This window comes from Mesoplodon mirus (genome assembly GCF_964341445.2).
Source record: "Mesoplodon mirus genome assembly, chromosome: 11".
Classification (NCBI taxonomy): Eukaryota; Metazoa; Chordata; class Mammalia; order Artiodactyla; family Ziphiidae; genus Mesoplodon; species Mesoplodon mirus.
In genome coordinates this window covers 7,304,064-7,328,846 of record NC_138987.1, presented here as the reverse complement: position 1 = coordinate 7,328,846, position 24,783 = coordinate 7,304,064, and the positions used below count along the sequence as shown (strand labels likewise).

The 24,783-nt window shown below is 35.9% G+C and overlaps 1 protein-coding gene across 1 annotated transcript in view; it reads right to left on the bottom strand.

Annotated features, from left to right (window-relative positions):
* Positions 1–24,783, bottom strand: part of OTOGL (otogelin like) — a gene marked incomplete at both ends in the record, with an annotated part of 143,984 nt that overhangs the window by 59,338 nt on the left and 59,863 nt on the right. The window contains 6 exons of the mRNA XM_082636305.1: positions 552–668; positions 3,304–3,423; positions 5,774–5,923; positions 11,383–11,517; positions 21,138–21,276; positions 22,022–22,129. Coding sequence (XP_082492431.1) covers positions 552–668; positions 3,304–3,423; positions 5,774–5,923; positions 11,383–11,517; positions 21,138–21,276; positions 22,022–22,129 — 769 coding nt within the window. The remainder of the gene's footprint in view (positions 1–551; positions 669–3,303; positions 3,424–5,773; positions 5,924–11,382; positions 11,518–21,137; positions 21,277–22,021; positions 22,130–24,783) is intronic.

The window sequence follows — 24,783 nt, the reverse complement described above, 5'->3', positions numbered from 1 at the left end:
TTCTACTTACAAATGTACTTTGCTTAGTTTTTAATAATATCTTAAAGTATTTTTAAAACTTCTATTGGAACCTAAAATTATTATGTTGGAAAGACATCTAAAAATTAAATTTCTAAATAAATTACATTCAGTCTTGGGATGTGCTTCTAAAACCATTTTAAATGTGTCACTAATAATACTTTTAAACTATACTTTGGGTTAAGGAGAAGAATGCCCATTTGGTAGTGTCCTCTGAAGAGAAATAAGCATTTATGGCTTTGATCAGTCATTTATGGCTTTGATGATGGACATAAAAATGTTTCATAAACTGAAACAGATCATTAACAAGCATTATATACGCTGTTAAATAAGATGGAGTCAGGAAGAATGTAAATCAACTAAATGTGTCAGTGCCACAGAAAAACAAACTACCAAATTTGTCTTCCTAACAAGGGTTAGGTAGTATACCTGAAAAGCCAATGGGTAGCTAAATTATTTGTCCTGTTCATCTCAATATTATAGGTACAGCAGTACTTGTTTAAATTGGAAAGTTTAGTAAAGCGTTCATTTACCACATTGTGACAAGGAGCAAAAACATCACTGTACAAAATGGAGCATTCTTTCTTGGCATAAGGAAATTTGTTTTGATGTGCCTCACAGGGTTTAAATGATTCACTTGGGGTTTCACACTGTGGAAAAAGAGAAAAGAATGTTTTTAAGGGGTGATTTCTGAAGCTGAAACCAGAGTAACCTAATCTGACTTCATCCACCACAATCATATCTAATATATTCTCATTCTTTTAGACAGACTTTACCTAAAGCACCTGTGCTCAGCCAACTCAGTGTTAATAGTATATATTATTTTTGAAAGCAACTAAATTTACTATTAAAATCATGAAAATATTAGAGAGTGAAGGTAAATCATTTTTAAACTGTCAAGTGCTGCATTACATGACTAAAAAAATTGCCTAAGCAAATTATTCTCTTTCCTTTAATTTTCTCGTCCTTCATTTCTGTCACAAGCCATCCTCTGAGGAGTTGCACACACTCAAGTGTCTACAGGCTCACCTCCCATATACTAAACAATTCGGTCTCTGCCTCTTCTAATCCACCTCCCTGAAACTGGCCTGGAGAAGGCCATCACTGATCTCGTTACTAAAAATAAAGGCAACTCTTCCGTCTTCATCTCACTTGCCCTTTCGCTGTCTTTGATTCTGTTTCATACTTTACCCTTCTTACATGTCTCTCATGTGTTTCCGGGGGCACCATTTTCTGCGGGGTTTCCTCCTATAGTTCATTTGCTGCCACTCCTCATCCTCCTTCCACCTCCCTTCTCTGCAAGACTTGATCTTCAAATCTCTATTTTTTTCATCCTGTACACTTCTCATGGCTTCAGCAACCTGAATATGATAGTAACTACCAAATCCATATTTCCAGCCCATATCTCTTTTCTGAGATCTCAAAAATTGGGACATTTCCACATAAATATCTCTGTCACTTCTGTCTCAACACATTCTAAAATGTACTTATCTTACACCATTGTCCTGTCCCCACTGTCCCCTACCACCTACTTTCCTCTGTGCCCTGTCTCCTGGAAGAGCACCAGTGTCTATGCAATAAGCCAGGACGATCGGAGGCATTCTTGAATTCTCCAAATTCATCTTTCCTTATGCAGTCCTTTCAACAGATGCTGATGTTTCAGATGTCTCTCAGATTTAGATAGTTTTCTAAATCTTCACTGATTTAACATTTCTTAGCTGGATTATAAGAGCCTAACTAATTTAGGGCCTTCGAGTCCAGATCCTAGCACACGTATCTTGCAGCTTTATATTTTGCATTCTAGCCATTCCCTACTTCAAACCTTCCACCAGAGCCATATTGAACTTCTTAAAATTCTGTTAGGCACCATACTCACTCCAGTCTTCCTGACACGTTCTAAAGGGATGCTCCCTCCTTTGCTGCTGCACTCTTTCCCATCATCTTCACTTGTATAGCTCTTATGAGTCTTGTAGGAGTCAGCTCAATGGCACCTTCTTGGGGAACCTTCCTTTGACCATCACGAACTCCATGTTGTATACACCTCTATCCAGCACCTGTCTCATATTTCCATTGTTAAGTTTTTCTACCTCGTCTGCTAAACTAGACTCTAAATTCCTAAGGGCAGTGGCTATGTTTTAATAATATTATGTGTTCATATATCCTGGAAAACATTAAGTGCTAAATAGAACTTACTGAATGAACTTTTTTTTTATTTTCAGCTTTGTCCATTAGGTATTAATGAGTCTAAAATTCTTTGATGAGTCCAAATATTTAGTATTATTATAAATTAGGTATTCCTTAATTCATTTTATATTTTAAAAAATAAAATCTTTATACTTTCCAACGTAGACCCCAATGAAATATACTGCTTAAATTTTACTAAATTGGATGAATGTTTAACCCCAATCCCCTTTTATTTTTATAAAAAAATTTAGATATATTAGTAAATTAGGCAAAATAGTAAGGCAACTAACCAAACAGTAACCAACCAGGAAATTGTAGTTGCAGACACTACTTTCAGTTAGAAAAAAAATAGGTTAAAAAAAAAAGTAGAAGAAAAGAGTAGAACAAATTTCCAGTTTGACTGTTTTCTGAGTTAGTTCAGCATTTCTCAGATTGTATCCCATAGAAAACTATTTCCTTGATAACTAATACACAAAAACGTAAGTTCTGTGTCAGTAAGTTCGGGAATCTCTTCAAATACATCCCTCCCTTAGAGGAATATAATGCCTCAAGAAATCCTTCAAAAAAGAAATATGCCTGACTTAATTTGTTCTAACTGCTCCGAAAGGTAAGTTGGCCACAAATCCACTCCCTACCCCTCCCCATCCCCCATCCAGCCATGTCTGGAGAGCAAATGTTAAGAAATACTGCCTTCATTTATTCATTACCTTGAGTTGACAAAAGATACATCATTAGAAATACAAATACACTGAAAGAGGATTTTGCAGTGAAAGGAAAAGCATGAGATTAGAAGATGTGAATTTGAAAGTCACTCCTGCGGCTTTCTGGATATATAATATTAGACAAGTCGTTTAACCTTCCTGAGTCTCAATTTCTTCATCTATAATATGGAGTCAACACCCTTACATTACAAGACTGTCACAGGATTACATGAGAAATTAAACGTGAAAGTAGTTTGAGTTTGTCAACTATGAATTACTGCACAAATATTACATAAAATAGTATTACCTAAATAAATTTTTCTGTAAGGATAAAATGTTTTAGTGGATAAATACAACAAAAAATATTTGTTTAGTTCTAAAATACATATATTCCACTTACCTGTCCTAATGCCCAACTATCTCCAAATACCTGGGCATTTCTCACTTCTAAGTTATTGGATGTGGTCATATCATTTGAAGTACATTTGTCAAAGTTTCCACATAATCCTGATAATTTGTTCTAAAGTAAAAGAAAATTATCATGAAATATTCTATATTCATTTTAACATTTAAGGACTAATATTCACTGAAATTTTCAAGAGATTTAAAATAGACATTTTAAGAATTTCCACAATAACCATTTAAAAAATGTTTCAAGAAGGTGGAATTTCATGTCTATTTAATTATAATTAACAGTTATTTTAGATTCTCAAAAATGCTTTTCCATCCCCCAAATTTTATCTATTCACACCTACCATTGTCTTAGCATTGATATAACTAATAATATAAGTAACTTGGAAAAGTATAATACAAACACTACAGTATTTGTACAAGTATAATACAAACATTACAGTATATGTCTGAGTGTGTATATACAAATATGTGTATATATATACATATTCTGTGTATATTTACATATTTACATTTTAATGATGAAAGACCCACTTCCTGTTATGTTTAAGGTTTTCTAAGACTATAAATGATGAAACCATAGAAATAATTTATCTTTCTTTAGGTCATACTTTGAAAAGCCAAAACAATCAAAGCATAACTTTTAAAGAAAAAGTTAACTCTATATTCATATATCATGCCACCATGAGACACAATAAATGAAATCCACATCTTACCTAATTCTTATAAAGTTTGTTATGGGTTATGCAGTGGTTACTGCAAGTGCCATATGGATTATCCACATCAACAATGTCCACTGCATTTTCTCAAATAATGTGAAAAACTTTCCTCTTGGGGAGGGAGGTGGATTAAAAGTACAGGGAAGAATTAGATTCCAAAAGCAATGAAAATCCTCCTTAAGCTTTGGAATTAAACAAACTGACCTCTCTCCTCATGTACTGAAGAATGGAACGCAGCCCTTTGTTAATAAAGTTGGCTGCCCATGCCTCCAGCAAAGCTGACAATAACCTTGGGATTGCAACTGCCATGGCCACTGCTTACCATGCTGCCTCTGCTCTCAGAAGCCGCAATACCTATTCAAAGACAGTGGCCTCTTCCACTGCTGCTCACCCCAAAATTTAAGGCAGCAGTAAAAGTAAGGGAAGATGTAGAAGAATAAATGGTTAATTTGTTTTCAAAAACTAAGGAAGGGAGGATACATGGTAGACAATGGCAGAAAACATAGCTGAAGAAGTATGGCAATGACTAAATTACTTCATCTTCATGAAAGAAATGCAAGATGGCAGCAAACACCTAGGAATAGATTTGGGGGCTTTATTTTGCTTAGGGCTGAAAGAAAATGACTTCAATATACAATCATATCTTAAGTTTATAACATTTTAAAATATTTTAAAATATGTATATTTTCCAGTTTTATAAGAATTTGTTATTACTATCCCCATTTTTCCCTAACTTGCCACAGATTATATCCATGAGTCTCAATTTCAATTTCAGATAAGGTGGATTTTTAAAACTATATCAACGTTTCAAAAACAACCTTAACATATAAACTTAAAATGTTTAATAAAATTTTAAATATCTAAAATAATAAAAATATTTAATAATATCTAGTACAATATTTAACAGTAAACAATAATTAAAACAATGTAAAATATAAATTGACAAAAATTATAAACAACCCAGATTGAATCTTCAACCATTAATGGATAATACAAACTAATACATCCATACAACAGAGTACCACTTAGCAGTGTATAGGAACAAACAATTAATTCATTCAATAATATGGATGAATCTTGAATGTATTTTGCCAAGTCAAAGAAGCCAGACCCAAAAGGCTATAGATTGCATGATTTCATTTCTACTGTATCCAGAAAAGGCCAAACTATGCAGATGGAAAATAGATCAATGGTTGCCAAAGGTGAGGGGTTGGAAGTAGGAGTTGACAATAAAGAGGCAACATGTGAGAAATTTGGGAACTGATGGATCTGTTCTATCTAGAACTGTGGTGGTGGATACACAATTCCATGCATTTGTTAAAATCCATAGAACTGCAGCCCACAAAAGTAAATTATTTTACATTTTTTTTAGAATTTTACTGTATGTAAACTTAAAAAATATCCAGAATATGGAGGAAAAGATGGAATGCAAACTATAATAAATGAATCTAACTCTACTACAAACATATCAAATAACCATGCTGCAGGGAATGGGAGAAAAAGAACCTGACCTAAGCAACTTTGGAAAACTGGATACTGTAAGGTTGAAGTAAAAAAGAACTGTATACAGCACTTGGTAAAGTTGTTCTTCTCTCGGGTCTGAGTTAGTAATTCTGAAAATATAACTTATTTCTTAAAGGAAAACATCAATCATTTTATTTCTGTAAAACATCAAAAAGGTAAATGTAATTTCATCTTTTGCATCTCATTTGGATTGACCTACCATATAGGCTGACTTACCCTCCACTGTGGGCCAACTTTGATATGGATGGTTGTCTTTCTATCCCAAAGAATAGTGATGTCTTTCTCTGGAAAGTATACTACCATGTAGTACCCTGCCTTCCAAAGCTGGTATGTTGGTTTACTTTCCAGAAAAAAACCTGATCGTTTCTTCAAAAAAGAAAAAGCATAATAAAGAAAAAAATGAATTTCTTGTTTTCTCACCAGAATGTAAACATTAATTAATATCCATCAATAATTATCTATGTACTAGTATTTTTGCTTAGCCCTGTCTTTCCTGAATTTGGTAGTGAAAGACGGAACAAGTGCATAAAATAGGAAAATCATAAAATTGGTAACAAGATACAAACTGGTAGATAGGCTCAACATGGATAAATGAGCAAAGGGAAAAAGGTATTTCAGTTATAGAGAAGAGCACAAACAAGGCGTGGACATAGAGTACATTAGGGGGATATACCTGCTGATCCAGAAATTCTATATTGATGGTGAATAAATATGATTGAGTACTAAAAATGTATGACTTCACCTGAATAATTGAAAAACAAAAGCATAGAGTGTGTGTGTGTGTGTCTATAGAGAGAAAGAGGTGTTAAGGAGGACAGGGAGATGAATTTCCATAAAAGGAACTTAGGAAGGCTCTTTGCAAGAGGTGGAACATATATTACTGATATGTAAGAGGCCATGATAGGAAGATATAAAGGGCTGGAAAAGAGAATGAGGAAGAAGTCATCCCAAGAAAACGGAATCAGTTTGAATAAAGGCTTAGGGGCAGGAAGTTTAAGATTTGTTCAGTACTAAGGAGAGCACCAGAGAGCTACAGCATGGATTCCATGACAAGCATAGTCTGAGACCCTTTGCCATCAAGTTACCCATCACAATTAATGGCTGTTTTTCCATGTGCAAAATGTCCTCGATAAAGGCTTTTGAATAGTAAAATGACAGACCATGTTTGTATATTAAAAGAAAATAATGTGTGTGCTAGAAAGGATAATAGTAGGGAGAAACTAGAGATGGAACCCACTGGGAAAATTTAGAGTACCTTTAACCTAAAGTGAGAATATGCAACGTTCTTTATGGGCAAGGGCTATACCCTATAAAAGATTATGCTGAATCTGGCATTGAAATTAACTCACATAATAACTTTAAAAGTACATGGTTAAGTCAAAGTAAATAAAACAAATTTAACCAGAAGCAAAATAAAAATTGTGAAGGAGATATGAAGTCCTTTGGTTATTTTTCTCCCCCAAGTAAGAACAAAAGCATAGTTTGGAAACACTGTACTAGAGTGTACCGTTTTATAAATATTTCATAGGGCAAATTAAATAAACTCAGTCACATCCATAAGGAGTTTTCAGTCTCCTAGATCAAGGTCATACTTATAAGCGCTCGGTATATTGTATAGGACAGTATGAATTGTTAATGGACTCTACCTAACCTCATTTCCTTCTACTTCCAAGTGCCAAGTTGGAGTTATAGGGCAATGCCCTCAGTACCTGTGAGGGTCTGCACTCAACCTGGAAGTACCCTGTGTCTAAGTGAGCAAGGCATTAAATAATAAAGAAAAAACACTATGCAGGTAAAGAAAGACTAAAAAACAAAGGAAAAAAATTTTCCCTGTTTGATCAAGGGCTCTACATTTTCATTGTTCACTAGGCCCATAAAATGTGTAGCCTGTCAGGCCCCCATATCACCCTCTGCCATAGAACCTATTTTTATCATTTTGATTACACTTTTCAGGACCTTTCTATTATCTGATTTGTCTTTGGTATTATTATCTCTCTTCCCCACTACATGAACGTTAACTCCTAGAAGGATGCACTTTGTCAACTTCATGGCAGTATCTGCAGCTTCTAGATCAAGGGTAACATATATTTTTAACACCTTCCTGCACTGGCCTGTTCTTAGTTCTCAGCTTCCAGCCTGAACAGCAATAATCAAAGTAAGTAAGTGAAATGTTGTAGCTTGTAGCTCCTTTTCAATCCATGAAATACTTTTTTCATGTATTTTCCTATTAAACTTCCCTCAGACTGGTTGACATATCACTGGAACATGAAATAAATTTTTGGATAAGATCACTGGACTTCCTTCAGGTTGGTTTTGTATTAGTTATCCTGATGTAAAAGCACATCCTCTCTATCTGCCTGTAGAGCTAAATCCTTCATTTTTATTAGACAAGGCAGCTTGCTACAAGAGAACAATGGTCAAAAGGAGATGGTATACTCCTTACTTTTCAGATTAGGAAGTAAAGATGTTTCTCCTTATAAGGTTGAGGTATTATGAATTGGACCTCCACTTCAGGGGAGAATTATTGCACTTTAAATAAACTCTAGTGATGTTAGAAAAAGTAAGTTATAAAAGGCAGAGAATTAAAACTTTTAAAATACAGCTTAAACTCATAAAATGTTTATATGCTACATAGTTGATAAAATTAGAGTGGTATATTTATTGAAAAAATAACAGGTTTTTTTCCTTCCCCTGAATGAGCAATCCATCTGCCATAAAACAAATGGTACTTATTTTCAATTCTGATGCTCAAGAAAAAATATTAGCCAGAGATTTGTTAGGGTCAAACTATCTTCATGATTTTTCTTCATCTTACTTTATACTTCACAACTGATATGAAGGAGATTCATCAGCACCTGCATTCAGGTGAAAATTGGAAGACGAACATTACACAGAACTGCAATTACCACTTCAAAAATGTGTCAAACAGTCTTTATAAGAGCATTTACTATTTTCTCTTCAGTTTTTCTTTTTTTTAACACACCCTTTCTCTTAGAGAGAACCTTCACCTATAAATGAATATCCAGCTGATGGCTACACCAAACTGCAGTAACTACTTCAAAAAGATGTTAGCATGACTTGTACAAACTCTGTTTTGCTCAAATCTTGATTGCTGCCTGGTTGGTCTCAACATTTCTTACTGAGACATGAGCTAAGATCTATGGCACCGATTCTCAAACTTCAGTGTGCAGAATTTGCGGAACCATTGATATATTGATTGTCATCAACTTCAGCCATTCTAATTCCTGAGGTGGAGTCCAGGGAACCAGCTCTTATAATAAGTATTCTAGATGATTCTAATGCAGAAGTTTTGCAAACCAAACTGAGAAACGCTAGTCTAAAAACTCAAAAATAGGCCACTTTATAAAGGCCATATGTCACATCATGTCACTTAATTCCAAAATTTCTTCCTTGTAGAGTAAGTTCAAATATTATATTACACAGCCTCCTTGTCTACTGCCCTTGTCCCCAAGCTTCCTGCATGAAAGTCAATCTGGACACTCCTCCCTGAATCTCTTTGCCTCACCCTCCCTCCACTATCTCCATCCACATCAACCAAACGAAACTGCTTGAAGTTCTCCAAACGTGCCATTTTATCTTTGAACCCTGTTCCTTTCAACATGACTGTTCCTCTGTACTGATTGCCTTTCTACTCTCTCTCTTCACCTGCCTAATACCTACTCATCCTTTAAGACTCAGCTCAAATCATTTCCCCCAAAGCATGTCTTCTGAGCCTTCAAAAATAAGGAGGGGCTGGGCTTCCCTGGTGGCGCAGTGATTGAGAGTCCGCCTGCTGATGCAGGGGACACGGGTTCGTGCCCCAGTCCGGGAAGATCCCGCATGCCGTGAGCCATGGCCGCTGAGCCTGAGCGTCCGGAGGCTGTGCTCCGCAACGGGAGAGGTCACAACAGTGAGAGGCCCGCATATCGCAAAAAAAATTAAAAAAAAAAAAATAAGGAGGGTGAGGAGAGGAGGAGAGCCATTTCCCTTAATTCATTCTCTCATTTAATCCTCATGTGAACTTAGGAAGTAGATTCCATAATCATCTCAAATTTACAAACGGGAAAGCTGCAGCTTGGAGGGGTTAAATAAAGTTACCCAAAGTGACACAGTTAGCAGGTGACGGAACAGAGGTTCTAAGTGACTAACTGACGCCAGTCTATGCTCTTCACAGCTACCCTGAACACCCCAGGTTGGCTTAGGTCTTCTTCTTAGGGATTCTCCTGCTTTCCTAAACACACTCCTACCAGAGCACACCACACTGCACAGCCTCATTTACTTGAAACGTGTCCCTCACCTCAGTGTAAGTTCCTTAAAAGCAAGCACAGTGAGTGTCTTTTCACTGTTGTAGTCCCAATAATTAACACATAACTTTGTACAAAGTAGATATTATGAATAAATGAATGAATGAATGAATGAACTTTATTCCTTCTTTCAAACTGCACAGGCTCCAAGTATACAAGAATGAACAAATAAGACAGCGGTCTCAATTCTCACAGAACTCATAGACAAATAGAAAAGACACAGACCACCATACAAGGGTCCCCAACCCCCGGGCCTTGGACTGGTACCGGTCTGTGGCCTCTTAGGAACCAGGCCACACAGCAGGAGGTGAGCAGTGGGTGAGAGAGAGAAGCTTCATCTGTATTTACAGCCGCTCTCCATCACTTGCATTATCACCTGAGCTCCACCCCCTGTCAGATCAGCAGCAGCATTAGATTCTCATAGGAGCGTGAGCCCTACTATGAACTGCGCATGCGAGGGATCTAGGTTGCACGCTCCTTGTGAGAATCTAATGCCTGATGATCTGAGGTGGAGCTGAGGCAGTGATGCTAGCGCTGGGGAGCGGCTGCAAGTACAGATTATCATTAGCAGAGAGGTTTGACTGTGCGGAGACCATAATAAATCAATGGCTTGCAGACTCACATCAAAATCCTATCAGTGAGTGGCAAGTGAAAACAAGCTCTGGACTCCCAGTGATTTTGCAATATGGCGAGTTGTATAATTATTTCATTATATATTACAATGTAATAATAATAGAAATAAAGTGCACAATAAAGGTAATGCACTTGAATCATCCCTAAACCATCCCCCAACCCCCCGGTCCGTGGAAAAATTGTCCAGTCCCTGGTGCCAAAAAGGTTGGGGACCACTGCCACCACACAAGTAATTTCACTAAAGTGTGATGCATGTCCTGACAGGGAGCTTGAGGACAAGAGGTGGAACTCCTTGAAGGAGATAAGATAAGACATATCACATAATAAGTTAAATGGAAAGGCTGATCCAGGTAGGAGCAATGATGTTGAAGAAGAACCAGAGGTGAGAGAAAGAATATAGAGCATGTGAAGAACTGATAAAAGCTCCAACTTCTGGAACATGGGCTTGAAGCAGAAAGTGATGAGAGGTACAGCAGGAGAGGCAGCAATGGCCATACTGGTGAGGCCATGTAAGGGCAATGGGAAGTCACTTGAAAGTTTTGAAGCACTAGGGTCTCAGGAGATTACATTTCCATTTTAGGAAAACCACCCTGGCTGCAGTGTGGCAGGATGGATCAGAGGGGAAAAACTGGAGGCCAGGTGTCTAGCTTGGAGAATGTTGAAGTACTCCAGGTAACAGGTGAGAAGGAAAGAATCAGCAAATGAAGAAGTGGAGTATAAACAAAAGAAACAAATCAAGTATGATTTACTGAAACTACATAAAATGACAAAGAAAAAATTTCAAACCTAGTAACCACTTATAAAGAAAAGTACCCCCACAATGTTTCTATTTTATTTTCAGTATCCTTAGGGCAAGTTAAAATGATTTACAAGAAATAATCCACTAACCTGTTTGTAAGGAGTATCATTCAGGTAAATTTCAGTGTCCCCAACTGAAATCAAAACACTTTTAGAACAAACAATATCGTTGTCAAAGCATTTCTTGTTCTGGCCAATGACAGATATACCTGAATCATCTGTACTCTGAAATGTCAAAAATATTATATTAATACAAATGTATATTATATATAATTTTTACTTATTTTTCATTAACAAATCTTAAAGAAGTCCAAGATTTACAATGAATTGTACTGAAATTGAAATACAACTTACCTCTAAAATAAAAATCATTTTGATCTAATAATGTGAAGAATTTAATAAAAGTATACCAAGATAGCTCAATCTTTAAACATTTATCTATAATATCTCCTGTTAAAATGTTGTTCCAACAAGCATTTTTTTCCATTTTATTTTTACAGCTCAAATTTATCAACCAGCTTCTTCTTATCAAATACCCAACAAGACCTGTCACTTAGGGGAATTTTAAAAGAAATATTTTCATTTTAGACAACATCTTTTGTTTTATTTTCAGCCAGTTTTCTGGCTAAATAATTATTTGCCTACAAGATAAAATTGCAATAAATATAAAACTTTGACACTGTATTAGTAAATAAAATGATGCATATCATTTAAGGGCTTCCTTCCAACTTTACATGCATTTTCTCATTTAATTCTTATGATAATTCTTGAATTATGTATTATCTCCATTTTACAGATCAAGAAACAGAGGTTAAGAAGGATTAAATGAATGTCCAAAGTCACTTAGCTAAATAAGGGCAGAGGCACAGTTCAAAACCCTCTTTTTTAATGCCACTTGCAGAGAAATTAGGAAGAGTTTAGTAATGGTTGAGGAGAAAATTCAGTTGCAGGTTATAGGAACTCCTTAGTTCCAGAGACTATTATTTAGTGCCACACACTAACGTTTTCACCAGTTACCTCACCCTCACCTTCCTTCAGCCACTCCCCTCTCCATCCACTAAGAACTCTCTCTCTGGAAACAGGGTTTTTAATTTTTATCCCAGTTTGATAGATGGACTTCAATAGTTCTACAGACTCTGGAAGTTCATTGTAAAATGTTGTTTTTGAGTATCTGTATTTTTCTAGGAAGAAAGTCTATGATTGTCATCAAATTTTTGAAGTGGTCCTTATCGCCCCAAAAGTTAAAGCCACACTGCCCTGAGTCCTTCCACTACCTAGTGGAAGGTGGGAATTTCATCAGAAGGAAAGTAACAATTCTCTTTGAACTCAAATTCCAATTTTCAAAGGCTCACATACATTTCCTGAATCCTTTTCATTTTTAGATATATGGGGCAGTGTTTATTTTCAAAGTGAGAAGAGTCCTTAAATGTTTGGAAATCATATATGTCTTTTTTTTTTTTTTTTTTTTTTTTTTTTCTTTTTGCGGTATGCGGGCCTCTCACTGCCGCGGCCTCTCCCGTTGCGGAGCACAGGCTCCGGACGCGCAGGCCCAGCGGCCACGGCTCACGGGCCCAGCCGCTCCGCGGCACATGGGATCCTCCCAGACCGGGGCACGAACCCGTATCCCCTGCATCGGCAGGCGGACTCCCAACCACTGCGCCACCAGGGAGGCCCTCATATATGTCTTGATGTAAATTCTCCATACTTAGTTTTTTATACCACCAACAATATGAACACTAGCTCAATATATTTCTTGGTTTGGCCAAATTCTTCCTGTCTTATTAGTAATTACTATAACATAGTGCCTAGAGGATAGGTTTTCAATGAATGCTGTTGACAGAGTAATTAATTTGTCCCTCTGGGACCCAATTTTCCTTACTTCATAAGAACCGAGAGCTTTTTCTTCTTCTTAAACAATTCTTTTCCAAAGCATTGCCTAAACTTTGAAAAGGAGAGTAATAAGGGTCATCAAGATGATTATGGCACTGTATTACTCAAAAAATAATGCCACACTTTTCTGCCTTTATGAACAATTTTCAAAGAAGAAATATATATATAATTCAGGGTTTTGTTTTCCTCTTCCTCTTGGAAAGAGTCATTTAGATTAAGGGATGTGAAAAGCTGGCTGAAAGGATTCCTATTGCCCTTACATTTCTATTACTATTAATTAAAGTGCCTCAATGTCAGCTTTAATCCTTATATGAATTCAGAAATGCCAAGAAATATTCTATATTGTATAGTCTGCCTGGTGAGAAATGCCAAGAAATATTCTATATTGTATCGTCTGCCTGGTAATATCATGTTATGCTGACAGTAACTTGAAACTATCAAGTCCTTAAGAGTCACGTTTCTCCAATTTCCGTTTCCAATATATATTTCAAGTTAATATTAGGTTTGGAGATAATGCTAGAGTTGCTAAGCAACACAGTAAGTAACACAAAGCTAGAGGTAAAAGGTCAACAGCAATGTGCCACATAGATTCCTCAAACCCTTTATGCTCAGGTACTGAAAACACTGATAGAGAATATTCTCCCAAGTGATTCCAAAACATAAAATGTCAGCACCTCTCAAGGTAGTATATTTTTTTACTTGCTATGTCAGTCTAAGACCTGTCACAGTCCCAGCCCCTTTTAACGGTAACTATCCCACAGAAAGTCCCTGCTGATACAGTAGCCTCAGGCAGCCATGGTTTATGTTCCACAGCTGAATGGCCCCAAAGCAGCACATTCTTTGATGGGCCAAGGGATTTTTTTATGCAGGCAAAAAAAAAAAAAAAGACAACTGTAGACAATTAGATTATCTCTCACATTTGAACAAAAAGGAAGGGAAGGTAAACAAAAGATGGTATACTTATCATTTTTTAAAAGAATCCTTATTTTCTCAACTCTATAATGTGTTTTAGGCTTTAATTTGTTCCTTAATTTTACCATTTCCTTTTCCACTTACTTTTATTCCCTTAACATACATTTAAATTCTTATTAGTTAATTCCATCATCTCTTTCATAACTTCTGGAAGGCAGAAAATATTTTTATTTTATGGGAAGTAAATTTTATTCAGAGTGAAATCTTCATCTAATTTTTACATGTTATTTCTTTCTTCTCTATCTCTCTCTTCCTTTTTTTCCTGAAGTGCCACACCATTGTATAATTACTATGCCATTAATTTGCATTTTACTCTTATTTGACAGAGAAAGCTCTATCTAGCTCTATCTAGATCTTTACATTTGCCTAAATAGGGTGTAATGATTTCCTTTGACTTCTTTTCCTCTCTGTTTTCATTTCCTGTGGATGGATGGACAGATGGATGCATGGATGGATAAATACATACCTACGTACATACATAAATGCATACAGGGTTTATCCTTCAAGATATTATGAGATTACAAACAACTAAGAGTTTTATAGAGGAGACAGACATGAAAATGTGGAACTTGTGAGACCCAGTGTTCTAAGAAACTCTTGGAGAAAGAAGCCACCAGAGGAGACTGAGGAGTGGTCAAAGACCAGCAGAAGCAGTAGAATTAACTCAGAGAAGACAAAGCAAGAACCACTTCAAAAAAGGAAGATAGACATTTAAAAGGTTTAATTGGATTTTGCATAGGTCATCATTAACTTTTAAAGTGGCAATTTTATATGAATTTTGTGATTTGGTGATTAATAACTCTCCACCACCAGCCTAAGTTTCAAAGGACCCAAAACTGATATCTATGTTTGCACATTCTGTACCTCCACTTCGCAGTATAGGGCCTGACACATAGAAATCACACAAGAAATACTGACATGAAAAATGATGATATGATACAAGGTATAAAAATTTGAGAGCGATGAAATTAGAAGGGTTTTCAGAGACTTAAGGAGAGCACCAAACATTTGAGCTATCAACTGAACAGAATGTTGAAAAACCTAATCTAGAACAAGTTACAGGAAGAAACCTAGCAGTGACAGGGGCCTGTCCTAGATAATGGAAGTAGAGTGTGGCTCTGCAATCCGGGAGTTGGAATATTAAATTTCCCACTTTTGCTGAAAACATCCAGTGTCCTCCCTCTCTTTGAGCTTACAGCACAGGTCAGGTTGCTGTTTGGTTTCTCAACTCTTTTTACTCTTAAAAAAGTCTTACCTCCCAGGAAATACAATCATGAACTTTGTCCTAGATTTGCTTCAACACACTTAAAAAATAATGTGCTATATTCCTTGTGCTATTTAAAGTATAGCATAAACAGCCTCCAAAATGAATAAAATATCAGAGAACTTGAATTGTTAAAGTGTTTTTTTTTTTTTTTTTTTTGCGGTACGCGGGCCTCTCCCATTGTGGAGCACAGGCTCCGGACGCGCGGGCCCAGCCGCTCCGCGGCATGTGGGATCCTCCCAGACCAGGGCCCGAACCCGTGTCCCCTGCATCGGCAGGCGGACTCTCAACCACTGCGCCACCAGGGAAGCCCAAATTTTTAAAGTTTGATAAACATCAACAAAGATAGGGCAAGTATTCGCTGGAATCAGATTACATTTAAAACTCCACTGGTGGTCCAGTGGTTAAGACTTTGCCTTTCAATGCAGAGGGTGCAGGTTTGATCCCTAGTCAGGGAGCTAAGACCACACATGCCTTGTGGCCAAAAAAAAACATAAAACAGAAGCAATATTGTAACAAATTCAGTGAAGACTTTAAAAATGGTCCACATTAAAGAACAAAAAAGCTCCACAATCCAGAGATTAAAAAGAAAAAAAAAACCTTTACAATTCCTTCAATATGTCAGAGTCAAGTAACATTATACTTTCAAGATGAAGCTGAATAAGTATTAATTTTTAAAAGTCCAATTGGCAAATAAAAGGGAAATTTTTATGAATTTGATTACTAGATCCTTCACAGGGCCCAAAAAACTAAATGATAAGTTTTACCAGATAAAAATGCATTACAAATGACAAAGTCTGGAATTTGTAATCAAGACAAGGAGGAAAGAGAGCTGCTTGACAAGGAAGAAGGAATTAAATATGATATTCACAGAAGTGATTCTTGCCTATGAAAAAGCAGCAAGTAAATGAATGGTGCTGGCAGCCATTCTATCCTTCTCAAAGGAAATGCTGATTCTTAAAAAATTAATTAATTAATTAAAATTGCAGCAGAAAATCTCCAAGTGTTGAGAAATTTACTTTCTGGAATGATAATATTTCAAAACCATGACTATTAGGTTTCATTGGTTAATCACTAATTTGTCTTCGGTATGAAATAATTACTCCATGGTCGAATAAAATATTTCTTGGCTTATCAAGTATATGTTGGTCATGCTGGAGAGGGTGTGGAGAAAAGGGAACCCTCTTGCACTGTTGGTGGGAATGTAAATTGATACAGCCACTATGGAGAACAGTATGGAGGCTCCTTAAAAAACTAAAAATAGAACTACCATACCACCCAGCAATCTCACTACTGGGCATATACCCTGAGAAAACCATAATTCAAAAAGAGTCATGTACCACAACATTCATTGCAGCTCTATTTACAATAGCCAGGACATGGAAGCAAACTAAATGTCCACCAACAAATGAATGGATAAAGAAAATGTGGCACATATATACACAATGGAATATTACTCAGCCATAAAAAAGAAACAAAATTGAGTTATCTGTAGTGAGGTGGATGGACCTAGAGTCTGTCATTCAGAGTGAAGTAAGTCAGAAAGAGAAAAACAAATACCGTATGCTAACACATATATATGGAATCTAAAAAAAAAAAAAAAGGTTCTGAAGAACCTAGGGGCAGGACAGGAATAAAGATGCAGACATAGAGAATGGACTTGAGGACATGGGGAGGGGGAAGGGTAAGCTGGGACAAAGTGAGAGAGTGGCATGGACATATATACACTACCAAATGTAAAACAGATAGCTAGTGGGAAGCAGCTGCATAGCACAGGGAGATCAGCTCCGTGCTTCCTGACCATCTAGCCTAGCAGGGTGGGATAGGGAGGGTGGGAGGGAGATGAAAGAGGGAGGAGATATGGGGATATATGTATATGTATAGCTGATTCACTTTGTTATACAGCAGAAACTAACACACCATTGTAAAGCAATTATACTCCAATAAAGGTGTTAAAAAAAGGCATATACAATTCTAAAATTTGAAGCTTTAGACTTTTAATATTCTTTATATCTTATTTTTACCACATGAACCCTAATGACAGATCTTAACCCAGATATTTAATTAGGTATCCAAATGTTGGAATAACATTTCCTGCAACATGTCTTCTCATATACAGGTAGGCATGTCTCATTAAAATCTGAGACTGAACATTATGTATGCATTTTTACAGAAGGATATAGTAGAAAATTAAAGTGATGATAGGAAATCAGGTTTATAAAATCTAAAAGCCAAACCTTAATGGCTCTTGCCTGCTAAATAAAATGGCACTGTTATATTGCAGCACCAATAAAAAAAGACTGCTAGGGCTTCCCTGGTGGCGCAGTGGTTGAGAGTCCGCCTGCCGATGCAGGGGACACGGGTTCGTGCCCCGGTCTGGGAGGGTCCCACATGCCGCGGAGCGGCTGGGCCCGTGAGCCATGGCCGCTGGGCCTGCGCATCCGGAGCCTGTGCTCCGCAACGGGAGAGGCCGCGACAGTGAGAGGCCCGCGTAACGCAAAAAAAAAAAAAACAAAAAACAAACAAACAAACAAACAAAAACACTGCTACCATCATTCAGCATCAAACAGAAGAAGATACTTTCATTTTGTCAGGAATCAGAGTTGAGACAAATATTCTACTTTCTGCACAATCACTTTTCTGTATACTTGAAGCTAACACAACATTGTAAATTAATTATACTTCAATTTAAAAAAACAATAATTGTTTGAAAATTCAGTGGTAAATACTATGATTTCTCTACTGCAAAGACAAATGAGGAGTTAAGGAAAAACCAGGTAGATCAAATAAGTACTCGTTAAGAGTTCACCAAATGCCCAGCATTTTGGAAAATGACTGGGGGGAGGAAAAAAGAAATGTAGGTCCTGATCCTTGTTTCAAAACTTTAGAATTTTCTTGCAAAATTCTATCTTAATAAATAGAGAAGGCGTGTTTTTGTTAACGCAGTTTACATTTAATAGGCCCTAAAAATTGTTTATTAAATGAATGAAATGATAATGCATATGAGCAAAGACCATTGTCACACATTGGAAAATGTTTGCAGTGATGGTGATACATGAACAAGGTTTAAAATGTTTTTAGTAAATACTTCTAAATAATTTTTTCCCTACACAAAATGAAAACAAAGTTTGGCAGAAGTTTTGTTTTGCTACTTAAAATGAAAGCATAAAAAGCATCATTAATTAACCTCAATGACATATCCAATGGGAACATGTCATGTTTGATACAATATTGTCAATGATACTTTGTTTTTTCTAGATGTGACAAAGTTTACTATTCAGAAGAAGAGAATTTCAAAAATAGTTAAAATTAGTTTTTTAAAGAAGAAAATGCTTTACATCCTTGCTATTCAAAGAGTGGACTATGGATATGAATCATCAGGGTAGTTTATTAAAAATTGCAGAATCCAAGATACTGCTCCAAACACATAAAATCAGAATCTATATTGTAACAAGATTTCCAGGTGATGTGCATACATACTAAAGTTTAAGAAGCACTGTTCTACATACTTCATGTTAAAGGCATGTATATGCGTTTATAACAAAGATTACTAATTAAGTGTAAGCTTGTGATTTCTACCCTCTAAAAAAATGGTTAAAAAACGGAGCAAGTAACTTTTCAGCGCTTATAGTACAACCATAATTGTGCTAGCCCTTATGAGGAACCAAAAGCAGTATAACGCAGAGCTCTGATATAAAATGATACACAATCTAATTGAGCACACATAAAATAATCAGAATATAATGGGCTGCTTGCTTTTGACATGATGACTATTAAATACAATAGGATGTGTAAGAACAGAACAGATAAATGTGAACTAGAAAAGTTATTCTGAGGGAGTAGAGGCAGTCAGGTACAGGAAAATACCCTGAGAAAAGACCTAAAGGAGGGGTGGAGCTAACTGAGACCCTTGAAAGATTATCAAAGGGTCTCAAGGGAAATTTGATTTTATGGAAGCTGGTAATTGGGAGTCAACCATAGTTCTTAGAAAGCAATGACATGATAGCAATGTGAGTCTTAGAAAGATTAAGAGAATGAAAAAAATGTATTATTATAGGGATGAACTTGAGTCAGAAGAGCCTAGAAGTTGAAGGTCAGAGCTGTCCATGTCGATTTGGAACTCATCAGCTTGTAGATGAGGTTAAGATTGTAGAGAGGGATGATCATACCAAGCATTAGGAGAAAAGGGCAGAGAGCCAAGAACAGACATCCAGTTCAGTCAACATTCAGTGAACAACTATGCTCCCAGCACAAGGCTCTACACTGGTAAAACAATGGTGACTAAGGTTTGGTCCTTGCCCTGAAGGAGTCAACTCAGTCATCTATGGTCTGGGACTTATGCTAAAAGAAAAGGCAACAAAGAGACAATGGAGAAACCAGAAGAGACACTGAAGGGCTCCAACAGCATAATATCTAGAAAGTCAAAGGAAGAGGGATCTTAAGGAATGTCAGAGACACCTAAATATCAAGGGAAGTAAGGATTTGGTATAAAATCAGTCTGATGCATTTTGAGAAAAAAAGTATCTGTTTATGTATTCAAATCTCTAAATTGTTATTTACTTTTCCAAGCTTCTCAATTTACAACCTAAACTTCAGGGGACAAGAAAATTCTCATGTAAAATTGTTTGCTAAATAAGCCTTGTTCTAAGAGGACAAATACTCATAGAATGTATATGTATCACTGTGCTTTTCCTATGCTCCAAATAGTATCAAAACCACACACACACACACACACACACACACAAAACCCCTATAGGCAACATGTCATCTTCTATAATTATCTAACTGCCAAATCCATTCCCAGGGATCTATTCTTTAAGAAACTTAAAATTGTTCATAAAGAAGGCTAAAAATAGCACTGAAAGGGAAACCCAGTGATTTCCATTGAGGCTATAGATTTTACTGTTTTCTATTTAATGTAACTAATACAAAATGGGAATATGTCTACTTTCTTGACATATGCTTAAAGAACAGGATCATACATGAACCTCTAAAAACATAAAAGCCTTACCCAGAAAAAAACACAAATTCAAGATAATCACAGGTTACCTTGCTGGAGAAAAGGATGTTATTTTGCTTATTCTTGTGCAACTTCTTCCTAAAGCTTACATTATTCATTTAGAAATTTAATTCTGGGATCAATGATATCTAAATAAAATTTAGGGATACAGAAAATCCGAATGCATTAAAGATATGAGAAATTTTAAGGATTTTATCAGATATACAGAGCCCAGGGTTTGCCAAAGCATATCATCAAAATAGCATGTCTAGAATTGAGAACAATGTCGTTTTGATTGCTACAGCTATAAACAATACGTGGTCCAATACATGATTTAATGTCTTCTATTTGTATTCACCAAGCTAAACCAATAAAAATAAAAATGGCTGATATTTATTGAGCAGTTACTAAATAGCAAGCACTCTCTGAGAGTTTTACATATATTTATTTCATTCAATCCTAAGAACTACCCCAGGAGATAAATACAATTATTATCCTCATTTTACAAATGAGAAAAGAGAGGCACAGAAAGTTTACGAATTAGCCCATTACTTATACATAATAAAACTTTACAGTGAGTCAAGGAAATTAATTTTAAATTGCTATAACTTTTATAGGTTTTAGTAATGATACATGGATTTGATAGGCCATGGTCCACCATACTTGTTTTTCACATTGTATTTACATAATTTTAAGTAAAAGGAACTAATTGTGACATACCTTTACCAAAAATACCTGGCAATCACTGATATAATCATATTCCAGTCCATCAAAAGTATGATAATGACGGTCCCCATATATTGTGCACACTGCTGGGCATGGATAATACGTGCAGTTGAACATTCCTCGTCGACAAACACTATTAGAAAATAATACAAACACTGTTACCTTTCTAAGAAACCTGGCTCTAATTAGTATTCTTCAGGCAGCATAAATATTGGAAGGTTTGTATTCAAAAGCATCCACTGCGCCAATAGCCCTTATAAATACGGCCAATTCATTCCGAAAACATTTTCTTACAATGATAGAGAAGGCATATATTTACCACTTTGTCTAAATAAATTACCAGACATCACAGCCAAGCCTGGGAATTGTGCCTGGGTCACACAGAAAACAGGTGATGGAATGAAAAATTAAACATACGCCTGCTGGTGGCTAAAAGACCACAATGCCACCTCATCTACTGGAGTCCATTTAAATACCTTAGACAGGACTTGTTCATGAACTTAGAATTTTTATCCACAATTCAAGGAAACTGTATTTCAATTTTATTTTATGGCTTATTTCCAAACAGAAAACTTTCCATCAAATGTGACCTTCTCTTTGGAACACTTATCACTTTCTTATAAACTTGAGATATGTTTTTCCTATTAAATTTTCAAATTGTCATAGTTCATTTTTTTCTCCTGGGTTGAACAAATAGGAGTAAAAATAATGATCTCCCTGAAGGTAGTAGCTCCCAATCAACTCCTGAAAGCCTTTAAAATCTTATTTACTCAGACTTCGTTTGCTTTTTGCTGAAATCAGTCACATTAAGTAAATACAAGATGACTGAAACTAATACAATTTCTTAGGAAAATTGTGAAATAAACAGATCTCATTACCAGGTATAACATGGTGTAGCAATCACTTCTCCCGAGAGGTACTCCCAATCTTTCCAGATACATGGACAGCTTTCAGGAACATAACACTTTCCTTTGTGCTCGGCCATTCTTTCAAGTGAAGAAGTAAATGCTATTTAATATAAACTACTAATTTCAGTTTTTTAAACAATCAGCAATCTTGTCATATTCAAAACCATCTATATTTGTTACAGCTGTCGTAAGCATGTTCTGTCTGACCTATGGAGGGGTCGAATCCAGTCTTTCTCCCCTATTTTACCACACAGTACCTTTCACATCAAAGAAATAAATAAATGCCAGGCAAATGACTGGATGCAAAATTTTAAACTTTTTGTTATCACTTAGTACAATAAAAGGGAGACAGAAGCCTAAATTTCCGGGTAAAGTGAGATATTCTGAAAAAACAATTAAAGAGGAAGTAAGTCTCCCTTTCTTTAATATTTGCTACTTGATAGAAGAGTCTGTGAGTCTAAGAATTTTTTTACAAAATAGTGAAGTATGAGCTGGATAACATTTTCTATTACAGGATAGAGAGAGTAATCAAAAGCTTCTTTTGTTAGTGCTTAAAGTTAAAAGCCATGAGACTTTAGGTGTGTCTTGAATAAGAAACCATTATATCGAGTGTTTCACATTTTATTATTAACATATCAAGTTTTGAATGTTGGTTTCTTCAAAGTGTAATTTCCTTCATGAAAGATTACCCCATAAGAAAGTACCTTAAAATACCTCTGAATACAAAAATTAAAACAAAATCATTATTCATAATCTCAAGGAAAAATCAATTTGGGTATATTATCAAAATATTTTGATATGAAGATAAAATAAATACATATTATAGATAATAAATATTTCAATACCCTTAATATAAATATATACATATATTTTTCAATATTCCTAAAATCTTTTCTCAAAAATAGCTTCCATAAATAATAAAATACTATTAAATACATACAATAAGTTAAATATATAATAGTATAACTATAATAATAAAAGAAATTAAAATAATAAATAATGGATGATAAAATAGTAATAGCAACATTCAAATCTAGCTAGTAAAAATAGATAAGATACATAGTTTTTTTTCTGAACTTGCTTTAAAATGTGAGAATTCTGTGTTGTCCAAATTAACATAGAAGTCAGGATTCCTGACTTCCTGCCTCTTCTCTAAACTAGAAATAATCACATATGTTCCTTTAGTTCTCTGCTTCCTCGCTCATAGTTTATCTAATGTATATGTTATCCATTTGACTTTAAGTTTCACTCCGGAAGACCATGAATATCTTGTTAATGGTTGTGTGCCAATGCCTAGCACATAGCAGACACTCAATTGTTGAGTAAAGATGAAGAAATGAAACTGTTTATATAAATGATGCATCAACTCATTCAGATTTCTTTCTTTCAGACAACAGTGCCCTAGAGTCCATAATTTCTCCCCTCAACCTTTCCAAACTTCTAGCCACTTTCCCAGAGCATTGCATCTCTCTTCTGCCTAGAAAACTAAAAGATTTTTTTCTCATCACTCAAGACTCAATTTAGTGCAGTCTTTTCAGTGCAATCTTTTATGTACCACACTCCCTATACACAGCAGCCTGTACAAACCTTTATCGGAGGGTTTACCAGAATGAACTGCAAGTAATTCATTAAACGTCTTACAGAGAAAATAAGAACAATAACAACAACTAGTATTTCTGAGTGTTAACTATGGCCCAGCCACTGTTCCATCCGCTTTAAATACATCATTGACTCATCTAATCCTAGTGACAATTCCATAAGGTAGATTCTATTGTTAACTTATATATATTTATTTTAGCACCATCATCCCTGTGTCTTAACAGAATGTCCCAGATATTAGGTGCTTCATAAACACTGGCTGCTGAATTGTTTAGATAAGGGATGCCTCGCGGAAATGAACCACAATTCTTTTTTTTTCCATTCTCATTTCTTTTATTTTTTAAAATATTATTCATATTTTTAATTTTTAATTGAAGTGTAGTTAATTTATAAAATTATATTAGCTTCTGGTGTACAGCATAGTGATTCAGTATTTTTACAGGTTATACTCCATTAAATGTTGTAAGCACTTTTTTTTTTTTTTTTTTTTTTTTTTGTGGTATGAGGGCCTCTCACTGTTGTGGCCTCTCCTGTTGCGGAGCACAGGCTCCGGACGCGCAGGCTCAGCGGCCATGGCTCACGGGCCCAGCCGCTCCGCGGCATGTGGGATCTTCCCCGACCGGGGCACGAACCCGTGTCCCCTGCATCGGCAGGCGGACTCTCAACCACTGCACCACCAGGGAAGCCCGTAAGCACAATTCTTAAATAACCAGCCAAAGTAGTGGTTTTAAATGGTTACACTGATGACTGATGAGTTTTTCATAACTAATCAAAACTGGAAGAAGGAAGAAGAGAGCTGTAAATCACTGTGAATTGTCTGCTTTAAGCAGGTTTGGGAAGTGGGGTTAGTAATAAAATAAACATTTACTGAGCACCTACCATATGACTAGTGGGCTGCATATACTCAACCATCTATGAAGTAGATATTATTACACCCCTTTTAAAAAGACAAAGTTGAGACTCCAAGTGGTTAAGATTTGTCCCGAGGTACTTTACCTAATAAGAAAGAGGGCCAACATTTTAACCCATTTCTATATGACTCTTTCCACTGTATTACTTTCCATTTCTTTAATCCACAATGATTTCTGAGCTAAGGTATGCGGTCCATTTGTAGTCGATGAACTGCTGGCACT